Source organism: Antechinus flavipes, chromosome X (assembly GCF_016432865.1).
Source record: "Antechinus flavipes isolate AdamAnt ecotype Samford, QLD, Australia chromosome X, AdamAnt_v2, whole genome shotgun sequence".
NCBI classification, from domain to species: Eukaryota; Metazoa; Chordata; class Mammalia; order Dasyuromorphia; family Dasyuridae; genus Antechinus; species Antechinus flavipes.
In genome coordinates this window covers 31,876,581-31,898,351 of record NC_067404.1, presented here as the reverse complement: position 1 = coordinate 31,898,351, position 21,771 = coordinate 31,876,581, and the positions used below count along the sequence as shown (strand labels likewise).

Here is a 21,771-nt window from a genome sequence, read left to right as displayed (position 1 = left end):
CATGCATGCCTGGAAGGATGGCAGAAGATGTTCCTTACATTTTTCTTTTGGTGAAGCAATTGGGGTTAAGTGACTTACCTAAGGTCACTGGATTTGAATTCAGGTCCTACTGACTTCAGTGCTAATGCTCCATCCATTATGCCATCTAGCTGCCCATTATTTTTAAAGGACTTCATTAGAAATAGGGATTGGCAAGACATTGGCATGAAAAACAAAGTGAGTGAGTAGGAATTCATTATATTTAAGGCAAGAAACAGAAATATAAGTTATGGAGGATAATGGAATTAAGTTGAATCAATTGTGGTCCTTTTAAGCAAGGTAGTCCAACATTTAAGGCAGGAAGTTGTATGCATGGTAAATTATATTAGGGGACTTCTATCCATAATTGGGTGCTCCTAGCTGTTGTCTGGAGGAAATCTACTGCTGGTTCCTGGCAGGGAAACAGTTCTGATTTGGTAAATTATCAAATGAAGGCTGTATTTCCCAACCCCAACTTTCTGGACTTTCCACTGCACAGTAAACAGGGTCCTCTTTTTGGCCAAAAGTGGAAGAAACTAAGAAATATCATTGTAGGTGAACTTCGAATATCTACTATTTAAAAAGGGAAATCAGTATTTGGGACCAAAACATTAGCCAGTGGAAGAAACAATGAGATCCTGAAACAGTAAAACCTTTATTTCCTAAACCATTAACAATAACAATGTGATCTTGTGCACTTAGCTTATCAGTTTCAAAAAAAAAAAAAAAAACACACACCAATAATAACAATGGCCAGAGAAACCATCCGTGAAGCAGATCATATAAAGCGCTAGGCCAAGCTAGTCTTCCACCATTCTTTTCAGCACAGCACCAAGGCCACCTTTTGCTACCTGCAAAGGACTCTTTTTTTCTTTGTTTTCAATGAAGATACTCGCTCCTCGAGACACCAGTAGTTTTGCTTCTTCAATCCTTTCCTCATCACAAGCTAAGTGTCTGCATTTGGGAATCACAAGAATAAATGGTTAGCATTGGCTTGGCAGGGTGCACACTAATGATTGAGCTGAGGTGCTCCCGGAGAGACCATCTCTAAATCGAGAACCTTCTTTGGCAGTGTCTTTAGAGCTCGTGTTCCAAAACTCCTCCCACTAGGTAACCATCACTTTTATTACGTATATAAATAAATATACAGAAGAATGACTTGCCCTTACCACCAGAGATCACATTTTGAACATCCAGGGGCTCTCACACTTTCACATTTCTTTGAACCTCTTATGTTCACAAGACCATCTTAGCTTTGGAGAGCACATTTACAAATAGGATCTGGTTGGATACTTACAATAACTCTATGAGATTGACTGAAACTTTCAAAGGACTAGAAATGCTCCAAAGGGACTGGGAGAGGCACAGAGAAGAGGGAATGCTCAGAAACCAAGTTCTGCCAATCAATGCTCCCTGGTGGGGAGGTACCAAGACTGATGCAATTTCAGAAAATTGAGGCCAGATTTTCAATCTGCAGTCAGAGATGAAGACAAGGGGATACTAAGGACAAAAAGGGAAAAGTCTCTACAAAAGAAAAATAAGGACCCAGAAGAAGAGAGGTAGAAAAAGCAAAGACCAGGATGAGATGAGACTATTCCCAAATTTCAAACAAATGAAGATAACCAATGGTGGGGATACGACAGGAGAAGGGGCTTTTAAGACATACTTGGCTAGGTTAGGCTTCTTGGATATAGGAAACTCCTAGTACCAGTGTAGCTTGGCATACTCTCTACAACTTAAGAACCTTAAAGAGAGTTGCCTGGACACTGGAAGGGATGGTAAGGTAATCTGTCTTGCTTGGACAAAGGCAGGACTTCAAAGCCAGCTCTGCTTGGCTTAGACGCCAACTTCCTGGCCGTGGTTTGGGGCAGATGGTGTAATAGTAACAAAAGGGAAAGTGAGACTATTCTAGTGACAGGCATACTAGAACAAACAAAATGCTGAAAGCCTAGACAGGTGACAAGATAATAAGGACTCTTAGCTAAATTATTGCAAATGAATTCAGATTTACTGGTCCACATGAATTCTATCTCAAAGCAGTAAAAGAACCTGAAGAAAACCAGAAAACCACTCATAGCAGGTTTGATTTTTTGAAACTAGGACATCCCATTTTGTCCAGGCAGGAAGCAAAGTGGTCCGCTCCCAATGCCTATCAGCAACGAAAGCTACGGCAAATTACAATCAGTATGACATTCATCCCTGTCAGAATTTAAATTATCTTGCTAAATAGAATGAGTGCTTAGAAAGAGAAGCAGAGACCCACACTGTTGTGGCTGCCATGTTCTGAGAGAGAGGCTTTGGAAGCTAGGAAAACCAGAACAGGAGGGGCAGCATAAGTGTGATTAAAAACCTGAGATTCCCAGCTGGGGAACAGCAAGAGGAGGGGAGGGTCACTGTGGCTGCTGTAGTAATAATAATAATAGTTAACATTTTTATAGCTTTTAAAATTTGCAAAGTTGGCAGTTTTGGCGAGATCAGAGGCTTGGATGTGGGCGTAGACCAAGGATACTTGTGGAGGGTGGATATGCAGAGAGATGGCCCCAGAGGGCCTCATATGAAAGCAGTGGGAACAGCTGCTGTTGGTTTGAAGTTGAGGAAGGGTGGGACGATGACCCTGCTCCCTGGATTAGGGGGGCAAAAAGAGAAGTGGGGCCCTGAACATCTTGTCTTTTTGTCACTCCTTGCCTCAATTGTTATTCACCTTCACAACCAGAAGAGAGGTGAGCAGGACCTAATTTTACTGGGCGTGCTCTCCAGAGGCACCAACCACTCGATGGTCATCGTCATCACTTTAGTCAGAGTCACTGAATAAAGTTTTGGGTTTCTTATTCCTGGGAAGGGTCCAGCTGAGTGACAGAAGCAACACTGTGGAAGTGGGTTTCTGTTCAGCTCCTACCGGTAGCAAGTTTAGTTAACTGTGGCGATTTGGAGGCTTTGGCACAAAGAGGTCAAAACTGTCCAGGGATACCAACATGGTTGGCATATGATTGAGAAATATCTGGGAAAGACATGGGATAGACATGCTATTGAACAAAAATGATCACCTGAGGAACACCATGCTTACAGTGGCAGGGTTGGGGTCTAAGGGATGCTCTGGCTGACGTGAGGGTTTTGCTTAACTTTTTTCCTCTTCATTTTATTTTGGATTGTGTTCCAAAAAAGGACTTTCTAAGTAGGAGAGGAGGAGAAAGGATGGACTTTGGAAATGAAGGGGAAGTAAAAACAAAAGTTATCAATACAAATTCTAAAAAGAAAAAAAGAAATGTTTATATACTAAGTAAGGTGATGGAAGACACAAGCTACTTCACAATGTTTTCAAGTAGCCACTAAAGTCTTTCTTTGGTTCTTGGCTTGACTTTAGGAAACTGACACCTGTTTTTGGTTGTTTAATGTTAAAATGCAGGACAAAGTCATGTCCAGTTAACCCCATTTTCTTCTTTGACAGGGATACTAGACTGGTGGATCAGAGGATATGAGATTTAAAGAGGGAGAGGACCTCAGAGACCCCATCTAATCCAAATCACTACTTTTACAGAGGAGGAAATTAAGAGAAAGTGACTGGCCTAAGGTCAAAAATAGGATGCTACATCTAGAGCTGGAAGGACCCTTCATTTTATAGAGGCCCTTTTAATGAGACCCAGGGAGGAAGTGCTAGATCCAGAGGCTGGAGGGTCCAACGTCCTCCTTTTACAGAGGAAGAAACTGAGGCCCATCGAGGGGAAAGGACTACTCTAGGGACATATCGGTAGGTAATGGCAGAGGCAGAATTTGAACTCAGGTTCTCTGACTCCAAATGCAGCCTCCCAAGCAGGGGACCACTGCTTTAGATTTCAGGAATTGAGATATCAGGACATCTGATAAAGAGGCCTCCCAGGGGCCAATTAAAGTCTTTGCCTTGTCCTGAACAACATCTCATCAATGACATGAGGACATTGGCATGTTAATCATGTTTTGGGAAAAACACCAAATTGAGAAAGAAAGTTCAGAACTAGATGGTAAAATCAGGATTCTAAATGACTTTGTGAAGCTGAAACATGTAGAAAAGCAAACAAAATGAAGCTTAAAAGAAATAAGTATAAAATTCTGTATTTTGGTTCTAAAGTTGATTGCAGAAATACAGGAGAGGGATCAAGATATAAACAGCAATTTATGTGAAGATGGATGACTTGGAGCACCACTCTGCAAAAATGCAGTGAGACATGACTACTGCCACTCTTGCAAGTGAATCTGATCTTAGGTTACAAGGAGAGTAATTCACATTTCTAGAGTACTTGAGAATCTGCCAACTGCATTCTGTACAACAACTGTTATGTGGAGAGCACAAGTCTTACTTCCCTTTTGCTTTGCCATGAGGGCCACTGAGGCTCAGAAAGGTTCTCTGGATTGTATGTGGCTAATAAATGGTAAGATTCAGGCTAGGACTGAGAAGCAAAAGTCTTGGATCCCTCCCTACTGGCCTATGCTGCATCTCCAAGTTTAATCTCAGTAATAAGAATGGCCTATAAGAATGATTAGAACAATAGCATACAAAACAAGAGGTCCTACTACTGTTGGATTCGGGCCAGGATAACTTGTGCCAGGAGGCCTCAGCATCTTGTGGGGCATGAGGAGGAACAAGAACATGTTCACAAAGGGGTGATTAAGATGGTGGAGAATAAAAACCTGACCATACAAGCTCCAAAGAGTGGGGACTATATCATTCCTTGTATTTCTATCCCCAGTATCTATCATAGTACCCGGCACAGAGCTGGTGATTTAAAAAATAATGCTTAGAGAATGACTGGTGGTACAGAGAACCTGAAATGACCTCATAAAAACAACAGTTAAAGCACAGAAAGAAGCATTTATTAACCACCTATTGTGTGCAAGGCACTGTGCTAAGCACTTTACAAATATCTCATTTGATCCTTGCAATAATCTTGCTATTATGCTCCCCATTTAACAGAAGAGGAAACTGAGGCAGATAGTAGTCAAGTGACTTGACTAGATCACACAGCTTATAAGCATCTTATCTGGAATTTCAATACTATTACTACTACTATTAATGATAATGATAGCTAACATTTACATAGCACTTCTTATATGCCAGGCACTGTGTTAAGTACTTTACCATTATTATTTCATTTGATCCTCAAAACAACCTTGTATGGAAAGTACTATTAAGACCCCCATTTAAGGGATAGGGAAACCAAGGCAGCCAGAGGTGAAGTGACTTGCCCAAGATCATATAGCTAATAAGTGCCTGAGACTGGATTTGAACACAGGTCTTCATGACTTCAGGGCCAGAGCTCTGTTCACGTGATGCCAGCGAGTGGCTAAAACAACTGGGCATATTTATCAATCAATGAGTATTATTAAAGGCCTATTATGTGTGCCAGGCATTGGGGACACAAATCAATGAATGAAGCAATCTCTACTCCCAAAGATAAAGGAGAAGACAGTAAATATATGAAGGTTAAATAGAAAGTGAATAAAGAATTGTGGAAATAAAAACAGCCAGATTTGGCTATCTAGCTTTTAGAGCAAGGTGAGAGAGAGTGAATGGTTGAGGATAATGCAAGTTTATAAATCTGGGAGACTCAACAGATGGTGGTGACTAGAAGAAACAGGAAGTGTGGAAGAGGGGAGAATGTGGGGGAAAGATCAGTTTTGGACATGCTGATTTTAAGCAGGTTTTGGTTTATGTTAAGGAAGGCCTTTCTCACAATTAGAGCCACTCAATATAGCAGACATCAGCTATGGGATGCCACTGTGGGGAGAAGATCGAGCTAGATGATTTTGGTGTTCCCTTACTATTTTAAGTATTACTATTTCATGGATGAGGAAATTGGGATGCAGAGAGGTTAAATTCTTTGCTGAGGTCCTAGTTAGTAAAAGAGCTGGAATTGAAACTGAAACTTAGGTATTCTGGTTCTGAGACCTCTTGAGAAGACTGAGGCATTGCATCTGAACAAGCTTTAAAAGATTAAAAAAAAGATTACAGGAATAGAACCTTTAATGCATAATATTTAAAGTATAACAAAACAAGATTTAAGTTGAGGACTATCAGTATTTCTGGTATGAAACATGGTATATAAGAATAACGCCTCCAGACAAGAGAGAGCTGATGGAATTCCTCGGCTTTCCAGGCCCAATGCCAGGCCAACTCCAAATTCAACATGAGCACAATTTAGCAGTTGAAACGAACACAATCCCGAGCTCAAGAATGCTTAGAGCTGGGAAGGTGGTGGGCAGTATAGGTAGCATCTTTGTACTATGTCCTGGTCAGACTGCACTGCATATATTGTAATCGGTTCTGGGCAAATTTTAGAAAGGACTGAAGTGTACCCAGAAAACGTCAACCACATGGAGATGCGAGCAGGGGATTGGAGCTGGCAGAACCCTCGGAAGCCATTTACTACAAGCTCCTCATTTTAGAGAAGAAATTGAAGCTGGGGAAGGGCTGGGAGGCACCAAATCCTCCAGGAAGTAAATATCAGAAGTGGTGTCTGAATTCCAGAGACTGTTCTTTCAATTGTACCACACTGCCTCCTGGAGGTCAGAATACTTAAGGATCAACTGAAGGAAATGAGAATGTTTGGCCAAATGAAGTTTTCATGAGGACAAGACAGTTGCCTTTAATTATTTAAAGAGTCATCACATGGAAAAGAGATTAAGACTTATCCTGGTTGGCTGCTGAACAAGGAAAAAGGGGTGGGAGTTTCAAAGAGGCAAATTTTGGTTTGAGCAAAGGAAAAATATCCTAATGCATGGAGCTGTAGTTTCAAAGGTGGAAAGAACTGCCCCCAAAGATGGTTGTTTCTCCCTTCTGAAGGTTTTCAGGAAAAGAAGTACAACAGAGGACCTTGCGATGGCCCCTTCCAAATCTGTGAAATCAAAAGGACCATGACTTCATACTTACAATGGAGTGTTCCCTTGAGAGTCTTGGATATTTGTGGAGGCCTTGTATTGCAGAAGGACTTGGATCATCTTCAGATTACCCTTGGCTGAGGCTCTATGCAGTGGAGTGGACTCCAAGTGGTCGGTAGCATCTGGATTAGCACCTGCTTCTAATAACATGATAGCAATCTAAAAAATGGAAAGAAAAAAGTGGATGGGACCATTTGAGATCATTTCGATCTAGAGTTTAGTACCAGAAGAAATGCTTTGTTTCATTCATCGCACCTCATGCTTATTTTTGGATGCTGCATAATGCAGTGGAGTACAGCCATTCTGATTGACAGAATTTACTTGAGCTCCTTTCCCCAGAAGAGCCTTCACAATCTCATCCCGGCCAGCAGAGGCAGCAATATGAAGAGGGGACCAACCAGCCTAGAGAAGAAAAAGAGGGAAATGGAGGTGGGGGCGGAGAGAAGATCACATTTGCAATGCTAATAGCAGGTAAAAAGAGCCCCCATATCTAGCCAATCCCAACCATACCTTGTTACTATGGCCATCACAACTTTGCTACATACACCTCTTGCTCAGGGAACTAATTACTAATACCATCATTAGTCATAGAAGGGCCTTGTCAAAAATTCCTCAATGGCTCCAAGTACCATTCCCAGGAGTTTCCAGGATAAACTATCCCTTCCCAGCCACCAGTCTCCTGTATGGATAGTCTCTCTTCTTATGATATAGGCTCTGTAAAGGCAGGGAGGGGTTCCCTTGCTTTTGTGTTCATCTCCCCTGGCTTACAAACCAGATTTGAACACATGAAGTTTTCCTGAATCTAAGCCCCATGCTCTACCCATTGCAGCACCACTTACCTACTCCAAAGAACAACAGCTAGCATCTATAAAATGGTTTCTTTTGTCTTTTTTTTTTTTTTTAAAGAAAAAGGATTTGCTAATTTTTTTTTGGAATATTGTTGTTGGATTTATAAAAATATGTTTTATTGGGGCAGCTAAGTGGCACAGTGGAGAGAGCACTGGCCCTCAAGTCAGGAAGACCCGAGTTCAAATCCAGCCTCACACACTTACTAGTTGTGTGACGCTGGACCCCAATCCTTCTCCCCATTCTCCCCCCACAACTACATGTAAATTACATTTTATTACATGTAATTTTTACATTATTACATGCAATTACACGTAAAAAGAATTTTAAACATTCATTTCAAATTTTTTTGAGTTACCATTTTTCTTCCTCTTTCTTCCCTAAGAGGGTAAGCAATTTGATGTAGGTTACATAATGTTCAATCTTATGTAAAATATATTTCCATATTAATCATTTTGTAAAAGAAGATATAGACCAAAAAAACCACAGAACCCATGAAATAAATATAGTAAAAAATAATATGCTTTGATCTGTATTCAGACTCCATTAATTCTTTCACGGGAAGTAGATAGCACTTTTCATCTTCAGTCCTTTGGTATTTGTATGGGATCACCGTATTGCTAAGGAAGCAAAGCCAAGTCATTCATAATTGATCATGATCATTGTACAATATTCTATTTCTGTTCACTTCATTCTACATATTAGCCAATCTGATAGGTGAGGTGATACCTCAGTTGTCTAAATGTGCATTTTTCTAGTTAATGGTGATTTAGCCCATTTTTACATACCTATGCTTTTGATTTTTTTCATCTGAAAACTGCCTGTTCATATCCTTTATCAATTGGGGAATGATTTATATTATAAATTTGACTCAGTCCTATATATATTTGAGAAATGAGGCCTTTACACTTGCTATACACATTGTATCTCAGTTTTTTTTTTTGCTTTATTTCTATTGTTATACTGGGTTTTCTTGTGCAAAATCTTTTAAATTTAACATGATGAAAATTATATATTTTATATCTAGTATTGCTTTCTATCTCATTTGGTCAGGAAGTGGTTCCCTATGGATACATAGATCTAATAGGTAAACTACTCCTTAGGTCCAAATCACATATTCATTTCAACATTATCTTGGTATAAGGTATAAGATATTGGTCTAATACCTAGTTTCTATCACCCTGATTTCCAGTTTTCCCAGAAGTTTTTGTCCAACAGTGAGTTCTGGTCCAACACTTTAAAGTTTGTAAAGTTCTTTGTGATATTATCTTATTAGACCCTCACAACACCCTTGGGTGGTAGGTATTATAACTATTACCCCCATTTTACAGGTAGAAAGAGGTTAAAAGATTAGCCTAGGGCCACAACTAGCTAAGTGACAGGTCAGATTTGAATATGTGTGTACAAATATGTAAACATACATAAGCTCTTTTGCAACACAAAGATCCTATAAACATGCAAAACTCTCAAGGGAACATCCCTTTGAAATACTGAGTAATGATGCTTTTTACTCTACAGAACTAGAAAGTTCACAAACTCAAAAGAGTTCCTATGGTATTAAGGAAAGGATGGCTAACAGAAAAGGAACTAACTGGATTTAATGTTAGAGTACTCTATTTGAATCTGGATTCTTCTACTTTCTATCTGCGTAAGTCAAATAAGCACTTGACTTCTGTGACCTGTTTCCTCTTCTTTAAAAGGGTCATGAGTTAGTATTTAAATTGTCTAAATTGCTCTAGTGGCTCTGCAGTAAAATAACCTGTCCAAGGTCATGCAAATAAAAAGCAAAAGAACTAAGAAAAGCTGGAATTCTTAGTTCACATAGGGTTCTTTCCTCAGTACCAATGCTGTTATAGCAAAATCTCTGTGGAATAAAAACCCAGCCGTGCTGAACTTATTTTGAGATATGCGAAAGAACAAAATTCTAGTACAATAAAAAAATCTTCATTGTCCTATGATATTCACCTATTTTTGCACCTGGGACTTCATTCATTTGTATACTTTTTCCAATGGTGTAGCTTGTGACTCATACACCCCTTCATATCAGTACAACTCTTGTCCATGTCCTCTCAAAAATCTTTCAAAGAGATTCTACAATGTACTTCCTTCAGATTTATTGCCATTACAAAGATCCCAATGTTGACAAATGGGTTGTAAGCTATCCCCTACCTTTAGCACACGACTAGCCCACTTTGTTCTCTGTTCACACATTATTTCTCTGACGATGGTTCAACTGTACAATTCCTTACTGGTAATATCCTGTAGCTTATTTATGCCCACCATGGGTCTCTCCATTGTTCACAGGATGAAATTTAACTTTTTGGAAACTATGATATTTTATGCCTTAAAACTATTATATTATCATCACTAGAATAATGGTCTTCTAACATTGCCTTTGTTTCAGGAAGAAGCATTGCACTCTTAAAAAGCAATGTGTGCTTTCCCAAAGGCAATGCTACCCATTCTATTCCTATGTGCTTTGCTTATACATCACTTAAATTTTCCTTTTTATCCCTATTCCTTCCCTTATGATAATTTTTTTTTAAGAAAAAAAAGGAAAAAACACAGCAAAATAGTTTTTAAACAATTGACAATCTAGGCAACGTTCTACACGGTGACTAGCACTGGGGATACAAAGAAAGGCAAAAAACAACTAGTCCCTAGACTCAAGGAATTCCCAGTCTAATGGGGGTGACAACACACAAGCAACTATATACAAAGAAGATACAGACAGGAATTGGAGATAATCAATAGCGGGAAGGCACTAAGATTAAGGCAGAAGTTAAGACTTCAGTGGATACCTGAAGAAACAATTCTGGGAAGATGGAATAAAGCAGGAAATTACCTGGCTTTGCCAAATTTCCCCACAAACAATTTAAAATAATGCCTCAAGTGAACTTTAACATGGAAAAATAATTCAAAATTGGGGTAGTTATCCAGCCTAAGACAACTTAAGAAAACATTAGAAAAGGCCAGACCTGTTGGGTGTGGTCTGGCCCTGATTGGAGTGCAGACATCTCCAAATTATCAAACAACAAGCTGTGGGGGCAGAAGTTTCAGCTTCAGGAACTTTCATCCCACCACCAATGTATGGATCAGATGACTGATGAGGAAGATGGGAAGGCCTTCCACTGGTGCTGAAGAGGCTCAGGTACACTAACCGGATGAGGTCCTGAGCTGTGGTTTTGGACCAGGAAGAAAGAGCACAGGCCCATGAGTGCAGGGCAGAGGGGCAAAAAAGCAGTATCTGGTTTTGGTTTCAGGGCAGAAGGATGAGCTGAAGTTTGTAGCCATGGAAGAGACTACAGGATGAAAGAACATATGCCTCTAATCCAGGTTTGGGGATGAGAGGAGTACCTGAGGTCAGACCCCCAGATAGAACTCAGAAAACAGAAAAACTGGAAGCTTGAGACATTATTATCTTAGAAGGGGTGTGGATTAGGGAAGCAGTGATCACAAGTGAATTAGATGTCTGAGGATAAAAGGATAAACTAAAGAAAAATAGGATGGAAGTATTACAAATAGCAATTATCACTTTCCATAAAATGGAAATGGATAACAGAATAGATTAAAAGCCAGAATCTGAAACATATTGTTTACAAGAAACACATTTTAAAATGAGAGATACACATAGTTAAAATAAAGGGTTGGAGTAGAAATTCTTATGATGAAAAAAAAAAAAAACTGATGCCAAAAAAAAAAAAAAGCAGGGTAGCAATCATGAAATCTGACAAAGTTAAAACTAAATAGATTTCATTAAAAGAGCTAAACAAAGAAACTACATTATAAAAGGTATCACAGACAATGAATATCAATCCTAAACCTACATGTACAGAATGCTGTGGCATCCAAATTTTTAAAGAAAAGGCAAATGAATTACAGGTGAAAATAGCAAAATTCTCTCAGAACTAAATAAGTCTTACCAAAAAAACAAGTAAAAAAAACAAAGGCATGAATAGAATCTTACATAAACTAGATATGATAGATATTTGGAGAGACTTGAATAGAAATAGAAAGGAATATACCTTTTTCTCAACAGTATGTGGTACCTTTACAAAAACTGACCATATACTGGGGCATAAAAACTATTTAGTTAAATGCAGAAAGGAAATATTAAATGCATCGTTTTCAGATATAACATAATAAATTATATTTAATAAGGGATAAAAGGAAAAAATACAGAATAAAATTAATTGGAGTCTAAATAGCCTTATCTTAAAGAATGAATAGGCTAAAGAACAAGTCATAGAAACAATAATTTTATTAAAGAGAATGATAATAATGAAACAACATGCCAAAACTTATAGGATGCAGCAAAGCAGAGGAAAATTTCTATCTCTAAATACTTGCATCAATAAAATTAAGAGAGAGCAGACCAATTATTTGTGTATGCAATCCAAAAAAAACTAGAAAATCCCCAATGAACCACCAAATTAGAAGTCCCCAAAATTAAAGGTAAGATTAATAAACCTGAATGTGTAACAAAATCACTGAATAAATGAAAATAAGAGTTGGTTTTATGGGAAAAAAACAATAAAATCAACAAACCATTGGTTAGTACGATTTTTTTGGAAAAAGAGAGAAGAAAACTAAGTCATTAGTATTGAAAATGAAAAGGGTGGAATACTATTAATGAACATGAAATCAAAACAATTACTAGGAGTTATTTTGCCTAATTATATAACAATAAAATGAACAATTTAAAAGAAATGAAAGAATACTTACAAAAATATAAACTTCCTAGATTAACAGAAGAGGAAAGAATATCCAAATAAACCTATTTTAGAAAAAGAAATTGAACAGCTATAAAAGAGTTTCCTAAGAATAAAAGTATCAGAACAAGATGGATTTACAAGTAAATTCTACCAAACATTTAAAGATCAACTAATTCCAGCATTAAATAAATTATTTGGAATAACAGGCAAAGAAGGAGTTCTACCAACCTCCTTTTAAGAAACAAATATTAGTGCTGATACCTAAGCAAAAACAGAGAAAGAAAATTACAGACCAATTTAACTAGTGAATAAGGCTGCAATATCCTAAATAAAACCCTAGTTGGAAGATTACAATAACATATCACAAAAATTACATGCTGTGATCAAGTAGGAAATTTATTCCAGGAACACAGAAATGATTTAACATAAGAAAAACTATAAACATAATTGATTGTATCAATAGCAAAAGTAACAAATATCATAACTACATCAACAAATGCAGAAAAAGCTTTTGATAAAATAAAACTCTCATTCATATTTAAATGTTTGAAAACACAAACAGAAATGGATTGTTCCTTAAAATGATAAGAAGCATCTACCTAAAGCCACCAGCAAGCATTATTTGTAATGGGGATAACTTAGAAGTCTTTACTGTTAGATCAGGAGTGAAACAAGGATGTCTGTTATCACTACCATCATTCAATATTGTATTAGAAATGTTAGCAATAGCAACAAGGAAAGAAAAAGAAGTGGAAGGAAACAGAATGGACAGTAAGATAATAAAACTATTTCCTTTTGCACACTATATGATACTTGGAAAACAATAATTTTTGCAAAGTAGCAGGTATAAAATAAACCCATATATATCATCATTTCTCTTCACCAACAAAGCCCTGCAAGAAGATAATTAAGAGATACCCTGTTGGAATCTTTACAAACTGCTAACTAATTTGAGTTGATCTGATCTTACAAGAAGATGTTTTGGGCCAGAACCTGAAACAAGGTACTAAGTAGAACTAATTAGTACAATGCTTGTGTTTACATCTTTACTCACTGGAGTTCACAAGTATGCCAGATTCACAAAGTAAACTTTGTAACTTTGTGAATTCACACCTCCCTTAAAGCTCTTAGGGCCAGAGAGCACTATGGGAGAAAACCCATAATCCCCCATCTCTCTCGTATCCCACAATTCCTCCCTCTTGTATAAAAGAAACAGACAGAGGCTCTCGGAGAGATTTCAGCGGAATTATGCCAGAAGCCCTCTCTCCAAGGCAAGAGTGATTCAAGAGAATATTTTCCACTTGGCTGGCTGGTGGCAGAAGAGAGTTCAGCTGGATTGGAGAGGAGCACTCTGGTGCAGACACAGAGCACTTTGGGAGATTTCAGCAGAATTACGCCAGAAGCCCTCTCTCCGAGGCAAGATAGATTCAACTTGGTGCTGGCTCTGGAGGCTGAAGAAAGCAGAGGCAGAAGCAAAGGACAAAGCGGCAAGAGCTCTTGGAACCAAGCAGAGAGATAGGCCTCTAAGCTAACCAGGCTATATTGGAGATAATAAAAGATCTGAACTTTTATCACCTGGCTGCATTTGGGGTAATTATTGATCTGAACTGATACTAAGGCTGCCTCCAAGAAAACCTCCCTTGAGAAACCTACCCTCTCCCCTAGAGAGAACTATTCTACTTATTTTAAAAGAACAAGATAACTACAATACCCCACTTAAATTAATTGCAGACAGCATAAAATACTTGGGAGTATATCTGCCTACACAAATCTAGGGACTTTTTGTTATTTTTGAGTCATTTTTCAGTCATGTCCAACTCCTGATGACTGCTTTGGGGTTTTCTTGGCAAAGATACTGAAGTGGTTTGCCATTTCCTTCTCCAGTTCATTTTACAGATGAGGAAACTGAGGCAAACAGGGTGAAGTAACTTGACCTGAGTTACACAACTAGGAAGTGTCTGAGGCTGGATTTAAACTCATAAAAATGAGTCTTTCTGACTCCAGGACCAGCACTTTATCCATTGTACCACCTAGCTGCCCTCTAACCCAGGAACTACAGGAATATAATTATAAAATACTTTTTGTTCAAATAAAATTTTAATTTTAATTTAAATAATTGGATAATTATTTATTTTTCACAGGTGGGCTGAGCCAATATAATAAAAATGATAATCCTATCTAAACTAATTCAATGCCATCCCAATTAAATTACCAAAAAATTATTTTGAGTTAGAAAAAATAATAATAACACAATTCATGTGGAAGAACGAAAGGTCAAGAATATCAAAGGAATAAATACATTAAAAAAAAAGGTAAAGGAAGAAGGTTTGGCACTATGAGATCTTAAATTATATCATAAGGCAATAATTACCAAAACTATATGGTACTAAGAAATATTAAGATGAATGTGGTTGAGCACAGTAGACATACATCACACAGTAGTAAATGTATTTGAGAAAAGTAAAGTTTTAAGTTTTGGGGATAAGAATTCACTGGCAAAAATTGTTGGGAAAATGGAATGCAGTCTAGCAGAAACTAAATACAGAACAATATCTTACTTCATTTGCCAAGATAAAGTCAACATGTATATATGACCTAGATAAGAAGAGAGGTATCATAAATAAATTAGGAGAGTATGGAACATATTACCTATTAGACTTATGGATAGGAAAAAGAATTTATGAATAAATAGGAGGTAAGAGCATTGTGATATGTAAAATTGATAAAGATGATTAAATTTAAAAGGTTTATCTCAAATACAGAGAGAACTTCATCAAACTTATAAGAATGACTCATTCCTCAATTGATAAATAGTCAAAAGATATGATAGGCAGATTTTGGATGAAGAAATCAAACCAAATACAGTCATGAAAAAATCTTCTAAATCATTATTCATTAGAGAAATGCAAATTAAAACAACTTTGAGATATCATCCCACACCTAATGGGAAAATGACAAATGCTGGAGGGGATGTGAAACTATGAACTGATCCAATTATTTTAGAGGACAATCAGGAATTATAACCAGTTATAAAACTACATATACCTTTTGACCCAGAAATACTACCATTAGGTCTATTTCCCAAGGGAATCAGGGAAAAAAAGAGAAATTATGTTCTAAAATACTTATAGCAGCTCTATTTGTGGGGGCAAAGAACTGGACTTTGAAGGAATGCCCATCAATTGGGGAACAGCTAAACAAGTTCTGGTATATGATTGTGATGGAATACTATTGTGCTGTAAGAAATGATGAGCAGATTGATTTTAGAAAAACAAGGAAAGATTTGTAAGGAATGAGCAGAACCAGGGGGATGATATATATAGAAAGAATAACTGTGAAAAGCTAAGTTATTCTCAGTATTTGTAATCTACGACAAACTATCTATGAAGGAAGATGGATCCCCTCCAGAGAAAGAAATGATAAACAAAAATATGCATAATGTACTTTTACATTGTGTGTGTGTGTGTGTGTGTGTGTGTGTGTGTGTGTGTGTGTGTGTCTCTATATCAAATGGTGGCCTTCTCTAGTGTGGGGTGGAAAGGGAGACAGTTTTGAAACCTAAAATGTAACAACAACAACAAAAAATAAAGATTAAAAAAAAAAAAAAAGAAACATGAAGAAGCCAGAAAAGCAGAGGAGGAGATGAGGAGGGAAAGAATTTCAGGGATGGGGGACAGCCAGTGAAAATGCTTGGAGTCAGAAGTTGGGATGTGTTGTGTATGAGGAACAGCAAGAGGTCAGTGTATCATTTTTGATCGAAATTCAATAAAATCCTGTCTGTTCCCTTATCATACCTTTATCCAGGTTGCCCTGAATACAGAGCTGGATTATTTTCATAACAATTTTGTAGAGATGGGAAAGTAAGCATATGAGTTGGTAGGTGAGTAAAGTCTCAATCATTTTTTTGGGTAGTAATAAAGTCAGTTCTCTACCTCTCCCAAATATCTGGCATCCTTTTGTTTAACAATTATTGTGAACCCTTCAATACTCTCAAAATAGTGTGCCTATAATACAGGTCCCATTGGTTGTTACTTACCTTCCTTTTCTTCAATGACATTTTTTTATTCTGCTGCAGCTCACTGGGGAAGGAAATGCTAAAAAAGTTCAAATGTGATGGCTCCATTACCATTGGTGAAGAACAGTTTAATCTTGACAGATCCTTTAAAACTTTTTCCCTGTTGCCATTTGTCCAGCTTCATCCCTAAATGCTTAATTGGGTCTCTCATTAAATTCCATGTAAACATTTTTTCTTTATTGATTTTTAGTGTTTTACAAAATGATATCACTTATGATCTCAGATCATTTTCCACTCTAAGATTTTACAAATAACACTTTATTTTAAAGGAGTGCTGCCCTTTACTGTCATGTGGCAGGGAAATCAAACATTTGCTGGTTAAGGTGGTTTCTAGCTTATGGCGATTTATTTGCATCTGCTAAAGCTCCTCAGGAAAATAAAACAGGGTCAATATCTGTTCTTTTAGACAATTTTTTATGGTCAATAGCTTATTTAAAAGAGGTCAGTTTAGAATTGTTTTAATTGTATTATGAGACACAGGAAAGTTAAGTTGGTCTCATGCTACCTATTATTCTAATTGTAATTATTCTAATTTTGTACATGGTCTACAAATTCAGACCTAAGGAAACCCCAGTCTGGAGCCCAAAGATAAAGGGAAATTTGTTTAACTGGACTAATACTTACATCATCTTTATCATTCACTGGCACTCCGAAACTGAGCAGGAAGTTAACGATGTCGGTGTATCCTGCTGAGCATGCCCAATGTAATGCAGTCCGGTTGTCCTGCATAGGAAAGAGAACTAACAGTAAAAACTAGGTACTTTTAAAATTTACATTCCTTCTAATGCACTTAACAACAAACACATATTCTGGGATATAATTTTTCTGTCTGCATCCTTAGCTAGCAGTAAATTGCACACAACAGGCATTTAATAAATCCTTCTACATTGATAAGAACAAGAAAGAGAATTGCATGTGAAATAGTGAACATCTACTGTATAATTTGTTTTTTTAAGTTTATATTAATTTGAATGAAGTAATAACAAAATTGGCCAGTCTCTGTTCCCTTCTGAGCTTTTGATTTTTACTGACGCTCTTTTCTTTATCCTTTTGGTGCATCTTCCTGCTAACTCATCTCCCCCCGTAGAAGTCTTTTTTTCATTTTGTAAAGTTATTTTTATTCCATTAGATATTTCCTATTACATGTAAAAGAATCCTTAATCATTAAAAAAAATTGAGTTCCAAATTTTCTATCTCACCCTTTCTACATGTAATGTCATGCAAAAAAATTTCTACATTAGCCATGTTGCAAAATAAAATATAAACACAATAAAAGTTTTTAAAAGTATGTTTCAATTTATATTCAGAGTTCATCAGTTCCCTCTTTGGATGTGGACAGCATTTTTCACCCTGGGCCTTTGGAATTATCTTGGATTGATGAGAATAGCTAAGTTTTTCCCAATTGATCATTATAATATTGCTGTTATTGGGTACAATGCCATCATGGTTTAGCTCATTTCACTCAGCATTTATATAAGTCTTCCCAGGTTTTTCTGAATCACTCTGCTTGTTATTTTTTAGAGCACAACAAAGTACAGTTAAATAAAACAGGTTCGACAACAACGGGCTATGTCCCTCCCATTCCGTACCTCTAGTCTACCACCACCTCTCTTATCAAAAGCTAACTCTTGGAGGCAAACAGGAACCCAAACACAAGAGAGGAACAATAGGTAATATAAGGATTAGCCAATTTTAAGTTTTACAATCAAGAAATGAAGAGCATAGAAAGGAAGCCTTAAATCACCTCCTTTTCAGTAATTTCTTAAAAATGAACATAGGGAAAGCAGAATGTCAGTAATCAGGGAAGGACACTTTCCCTTCTTCTTCTTTTTTTTTGTGGTGAGGCAATAGGAGTTTAAGTGACTTGTCCAGTCAAAAAGCTAGTAAATGCCAAATGTCTGAAGCTACATTTGAACTCAGGCTCCTCCTGACTCCAAGGCTGTGATACTTCCTGATCTCTTTCTTTTAATCATCTATAAAAGTGATTAGAAGGGGAAGAAGAAAAGAACTAAAATGTAAGGGGGTGCTTTAGATTGCTTCTTAAACAAGTTATGATAACATGAATGTATTAGAATATTATTGTACTATAAGAAATTACAACAGAAACAATTTCGGAAAATCCTTAGTATGAATTGAAGCAAAAGAAGAATTTACACAACATGGCAAAGAAAGGCAACTTTGAGTCTTAAGAACTCTTAAAGCAATAATCAACCATGTCTCAAGAGCACCTGTGACAAAGCCTGGTATCCATCTCTTTATGAAGAGGTAATGGATACAAAAAGGAGAAAGAAGTCTTTTTAGAAGATATGGCTGCTGTATATTCATTTTGCTTGGCAAAACATATTTGTCACAAGGGTTCTTTTCTTTTTTTAAAAAATAACCTTCCTTATCTCCATTTTGGGGATGCGGTTGGAGGAGGTGGTGAGCAACAGTGATCCAAAAAACCGAAAGCCATTGTAAAAATATTTTTAAATGCATGGAAAGGCAACAGCACCAACAAGTAGGATAGTTCTGAAAAATCAATTGTAGTATTATATACATATATGTATAAAAAGCACTTATAGTTTATATATTTTGTTACAAGGATTCTTTTTTTTTTAAACCTTTCCTTATATCCATTAAAGGGGGGAAAGGCGGGACAAGGGAGTAGTGGCTTCAAGAACAAGAAACACTAATTTCTTTTTAAATGTGCAAAAAAGGCAAACCAGAAGTACAGATAAGTAGAGTAGTTTTGAAAATAAAGTGTTGAATTTATTTTTATATACTTAGAAATTAATGTGTAGATTTATTTTGTTTGACCATACTTGTTACAGGGATTAAAAAAAAAAAAAAACTTTTCTTGCCTCCATTAATGCAGGGGTGCTGGGGGTGAGAGTGTAGGTAGAGGGGATAAGCAGTAATGATGTCAAAAAATAAGGCCATTGGAATCTTTTTAATAAAAATTTATGAGAACAGAAATATAGCCAAGTAGGACAGTTTTGAATGTAAAGTATAATATTTTGTTAATATTAAACATATTATATATCATATATATGTCATATGATATATAATACATATATTTAAAGGTATTTATGTACTTTAACAAATCTGTGTAATTAATTTTATTTAACCATGCTTTTTTTTTTTACATACCTTAGAAAAACAGAAGGAAGTACAGACAAGCAGGACAGTTTTGAAAGTAAAGTGTAGAATTTATTAATATATTTTAAAACATATACTTAAATCTATTGTATAAACTCATTTTGCTTGACTATGATTATTTATTAAAATGATTTTTTTTCATCTTTCCCTAATGGGGGGGAGGGGAAGGGAACCAGGTTAACAGGGGAGGAATGAATAAGCTGTAATAATAAGAAAAAAACTAAAATAAACTGGGACCACTGTAAATTTTTTTTTTTTAATGAACAGAAAACAGAAGGAAACAGACAAAAAGGTCAATTTTGAAAGTAAGATATAGAATTTATTTTATACATATACGCTTGTTTGTATAAAAATAAAAACAAGTGATTTTGAAACCAAGTTCCATTAGTTTCACATAAAATTCTTTTTGTATTGTCGTTTTATAGAAATGTGCTTTTTTGGTATTTTAAGTTCAGAAAGGATGCACCCCTGCAGAGATCAGTTTGAGATTTGTCAGATCCACATTCCTCCTGATCAGATACTGGGGTCATTACCAACTGTAAAGGTCCATCTGCTCTGAGCTCCAAGGCCACAAAAACCCATATGGGTGAGGTCCACTGAAAGCTAAGAAGGAAATGAAGTGTTTGGAGTCCCCATGTTGAAATGCTAGCTTTGGCTACAACTCCCATAGTAAAGAGAGGGAGGGGAATGAATGCCTGGGAACTAAAGGCTTCCCTCACTTAGAGACCTGAGCAAGAATTCTTAACCGATGCTACGTGAACTTGTTTGGAAAATTATTTTTAGAATTGCAATAAAACGGATTTTCTTTGTAATTCTATATTATGTATTCTTATTTTATGTATTTAAAAACATAATTCTGAGTAGGGAGCCGGAGGTTTTCCCAAACTGACTGCTCCCTCCCAAAAAGGGAAAAAATCAAAGCCCTTTTCCTAGAGGACCATGGGGTGAAAAAGTCTAGATATTGAGTAAACAAGGGCTTGATGGGAGTCAAACACTCCACCTCCCTTTCATTTTTGGGATGAAGTCCACTGAGGAGGTCTTACCCAAAGTGCTAGATTTCAAGTAAGGAAGACCCTTCCCAGGAGTTCTTTTGGGGGGCCATGGAGTCCCATCCCCTTTTTTTTTTTCCAGTGGGGAAGCAAGGCTTCCACCTCTTTTTGTATTCTATTGTGCTTATGGAAACGTTCGATTTGGGTGTTTGGGTTTAGAATTAAACATTTTAAAAACATTTTTTAAGTGGAAAAGAGGGAGCCATTGCACTAGTCCTGGTTCCGGTTCTAGGGTCTCCTAGCTTTAGGAGTCAGGAGGGCTCTTTTTGGTCGGCAAATGGGGGAGGGGAAGGTTCTTGCTTAGGGTCCCATCTAGGATGCTGAACTGGAAGTCTGGAAGGCCCTCGAGTGCCACCCCTTTTGCTCTTCAAGTTGGGGAGGGTCTTCCTTAGGATTCCACCTCAGGGGCTAGATTTAAAGTTGGGGAGGGCGTGCCTTCAGTCTCAACCGTTTCCAAATAGGGAAGGGTTAGGGTTGACTGGTCTTTGCTTAGGTTCCCACCCAAGAGAGCCAACGAGTTCCCACCTTTTTCGTTTTCCCACGAGTGGAAACTGAGGACCGCCTCGCGCAAGGCCTGAGGGCCTTTCCCTCCCCCCACCCCCAGCTCAGCCGGAGGTTTCAACAGCCGGAGGCTTCAACAGCCGGAGGCGTCCCAGGCCCCTCTAACACGACTCTAGAGCTCAAGGCCTCAGGAAAGCTCGCGACTTCGACCTCACTCCCAGAGAAACTACAGGAAGAGGGAGTTGCGGGGGAAGGAGCGCGGGGCGGCCGGGCTCCCTCGCTTGGTCCCTCACCTGGTCAATTTTGATGGCCTGGGATTTGTCGGATAGGACTTTTTCCTTCAGTTGCTCCAACTTTCCGTTATAGGCCAGGTTGCAGACCTCAACGTTCGACACGAAGCCCTCCATCTCTTCTGCTTCGTGAGCTCCCACTTCGGCTCCGCCCCCTCTAGAGACCAATGAAAGAACTGCTAAGGCGGGACCTTAACCACTTAAACCTCTCTACTCTTTTCCCATCT

The 21,771-nt window shown here is 37.6% G+C and overlaps 1 protein-coding gene across 1 annotated transcript; it reads right to left on the bottom strand.

Annotated features, from left to right (window-relative positions):
- Positions 1-654: 654 nt before the first annotated feature.
- On the bottom strand, positions 655-21,701 carry PSMD10 (proteasome 26S subunit, non-ATPase 10). The gene is made up of 5 exons (XM_051969207.1): positions 21,548-21,701; positions 17,188-17,286; positions 7,183-7,329; positions 6,920-7,086; positions 655-972 (listed from the first exon to the last, which is right to left on the bottom strand). Exons 1-5 carry the CDS (start codon positions 21,659-21,661, stop codon positions 819-821), a joined length of 681 nt encoding a protein of 226 aa, XP_051825167.1. The 5' UTR covers positions 21,662-21,701; the 3' UTR covers positions 655-818.
- Positions 21,702-21,771: the final 70 nt, after the last annotated feature.

Coding starts and splice junctions, on each gene's coding strand:
- PSMD10 (XM_051969207.1), bottom strand. CDS start 21,661: ATGGAGGGCTTCGTGTCGAACGTTGAGGTCTGCAACCTGGCCTATAAC. Junction 17,287..21,547: donor AGGCCATCAAAATTGACCAG/GTGAGGGACCAA, acceptor TTTCCTATGCAG/GACAACCGGACTGCATTACA. Junction 7,330..17,187: donor CAGTGAATGATAAAGATGAT/GTAAGTATTAGT, acceptor TTTCTTCTCTAG/GCTGGTTGGTCCCCTCTTCA.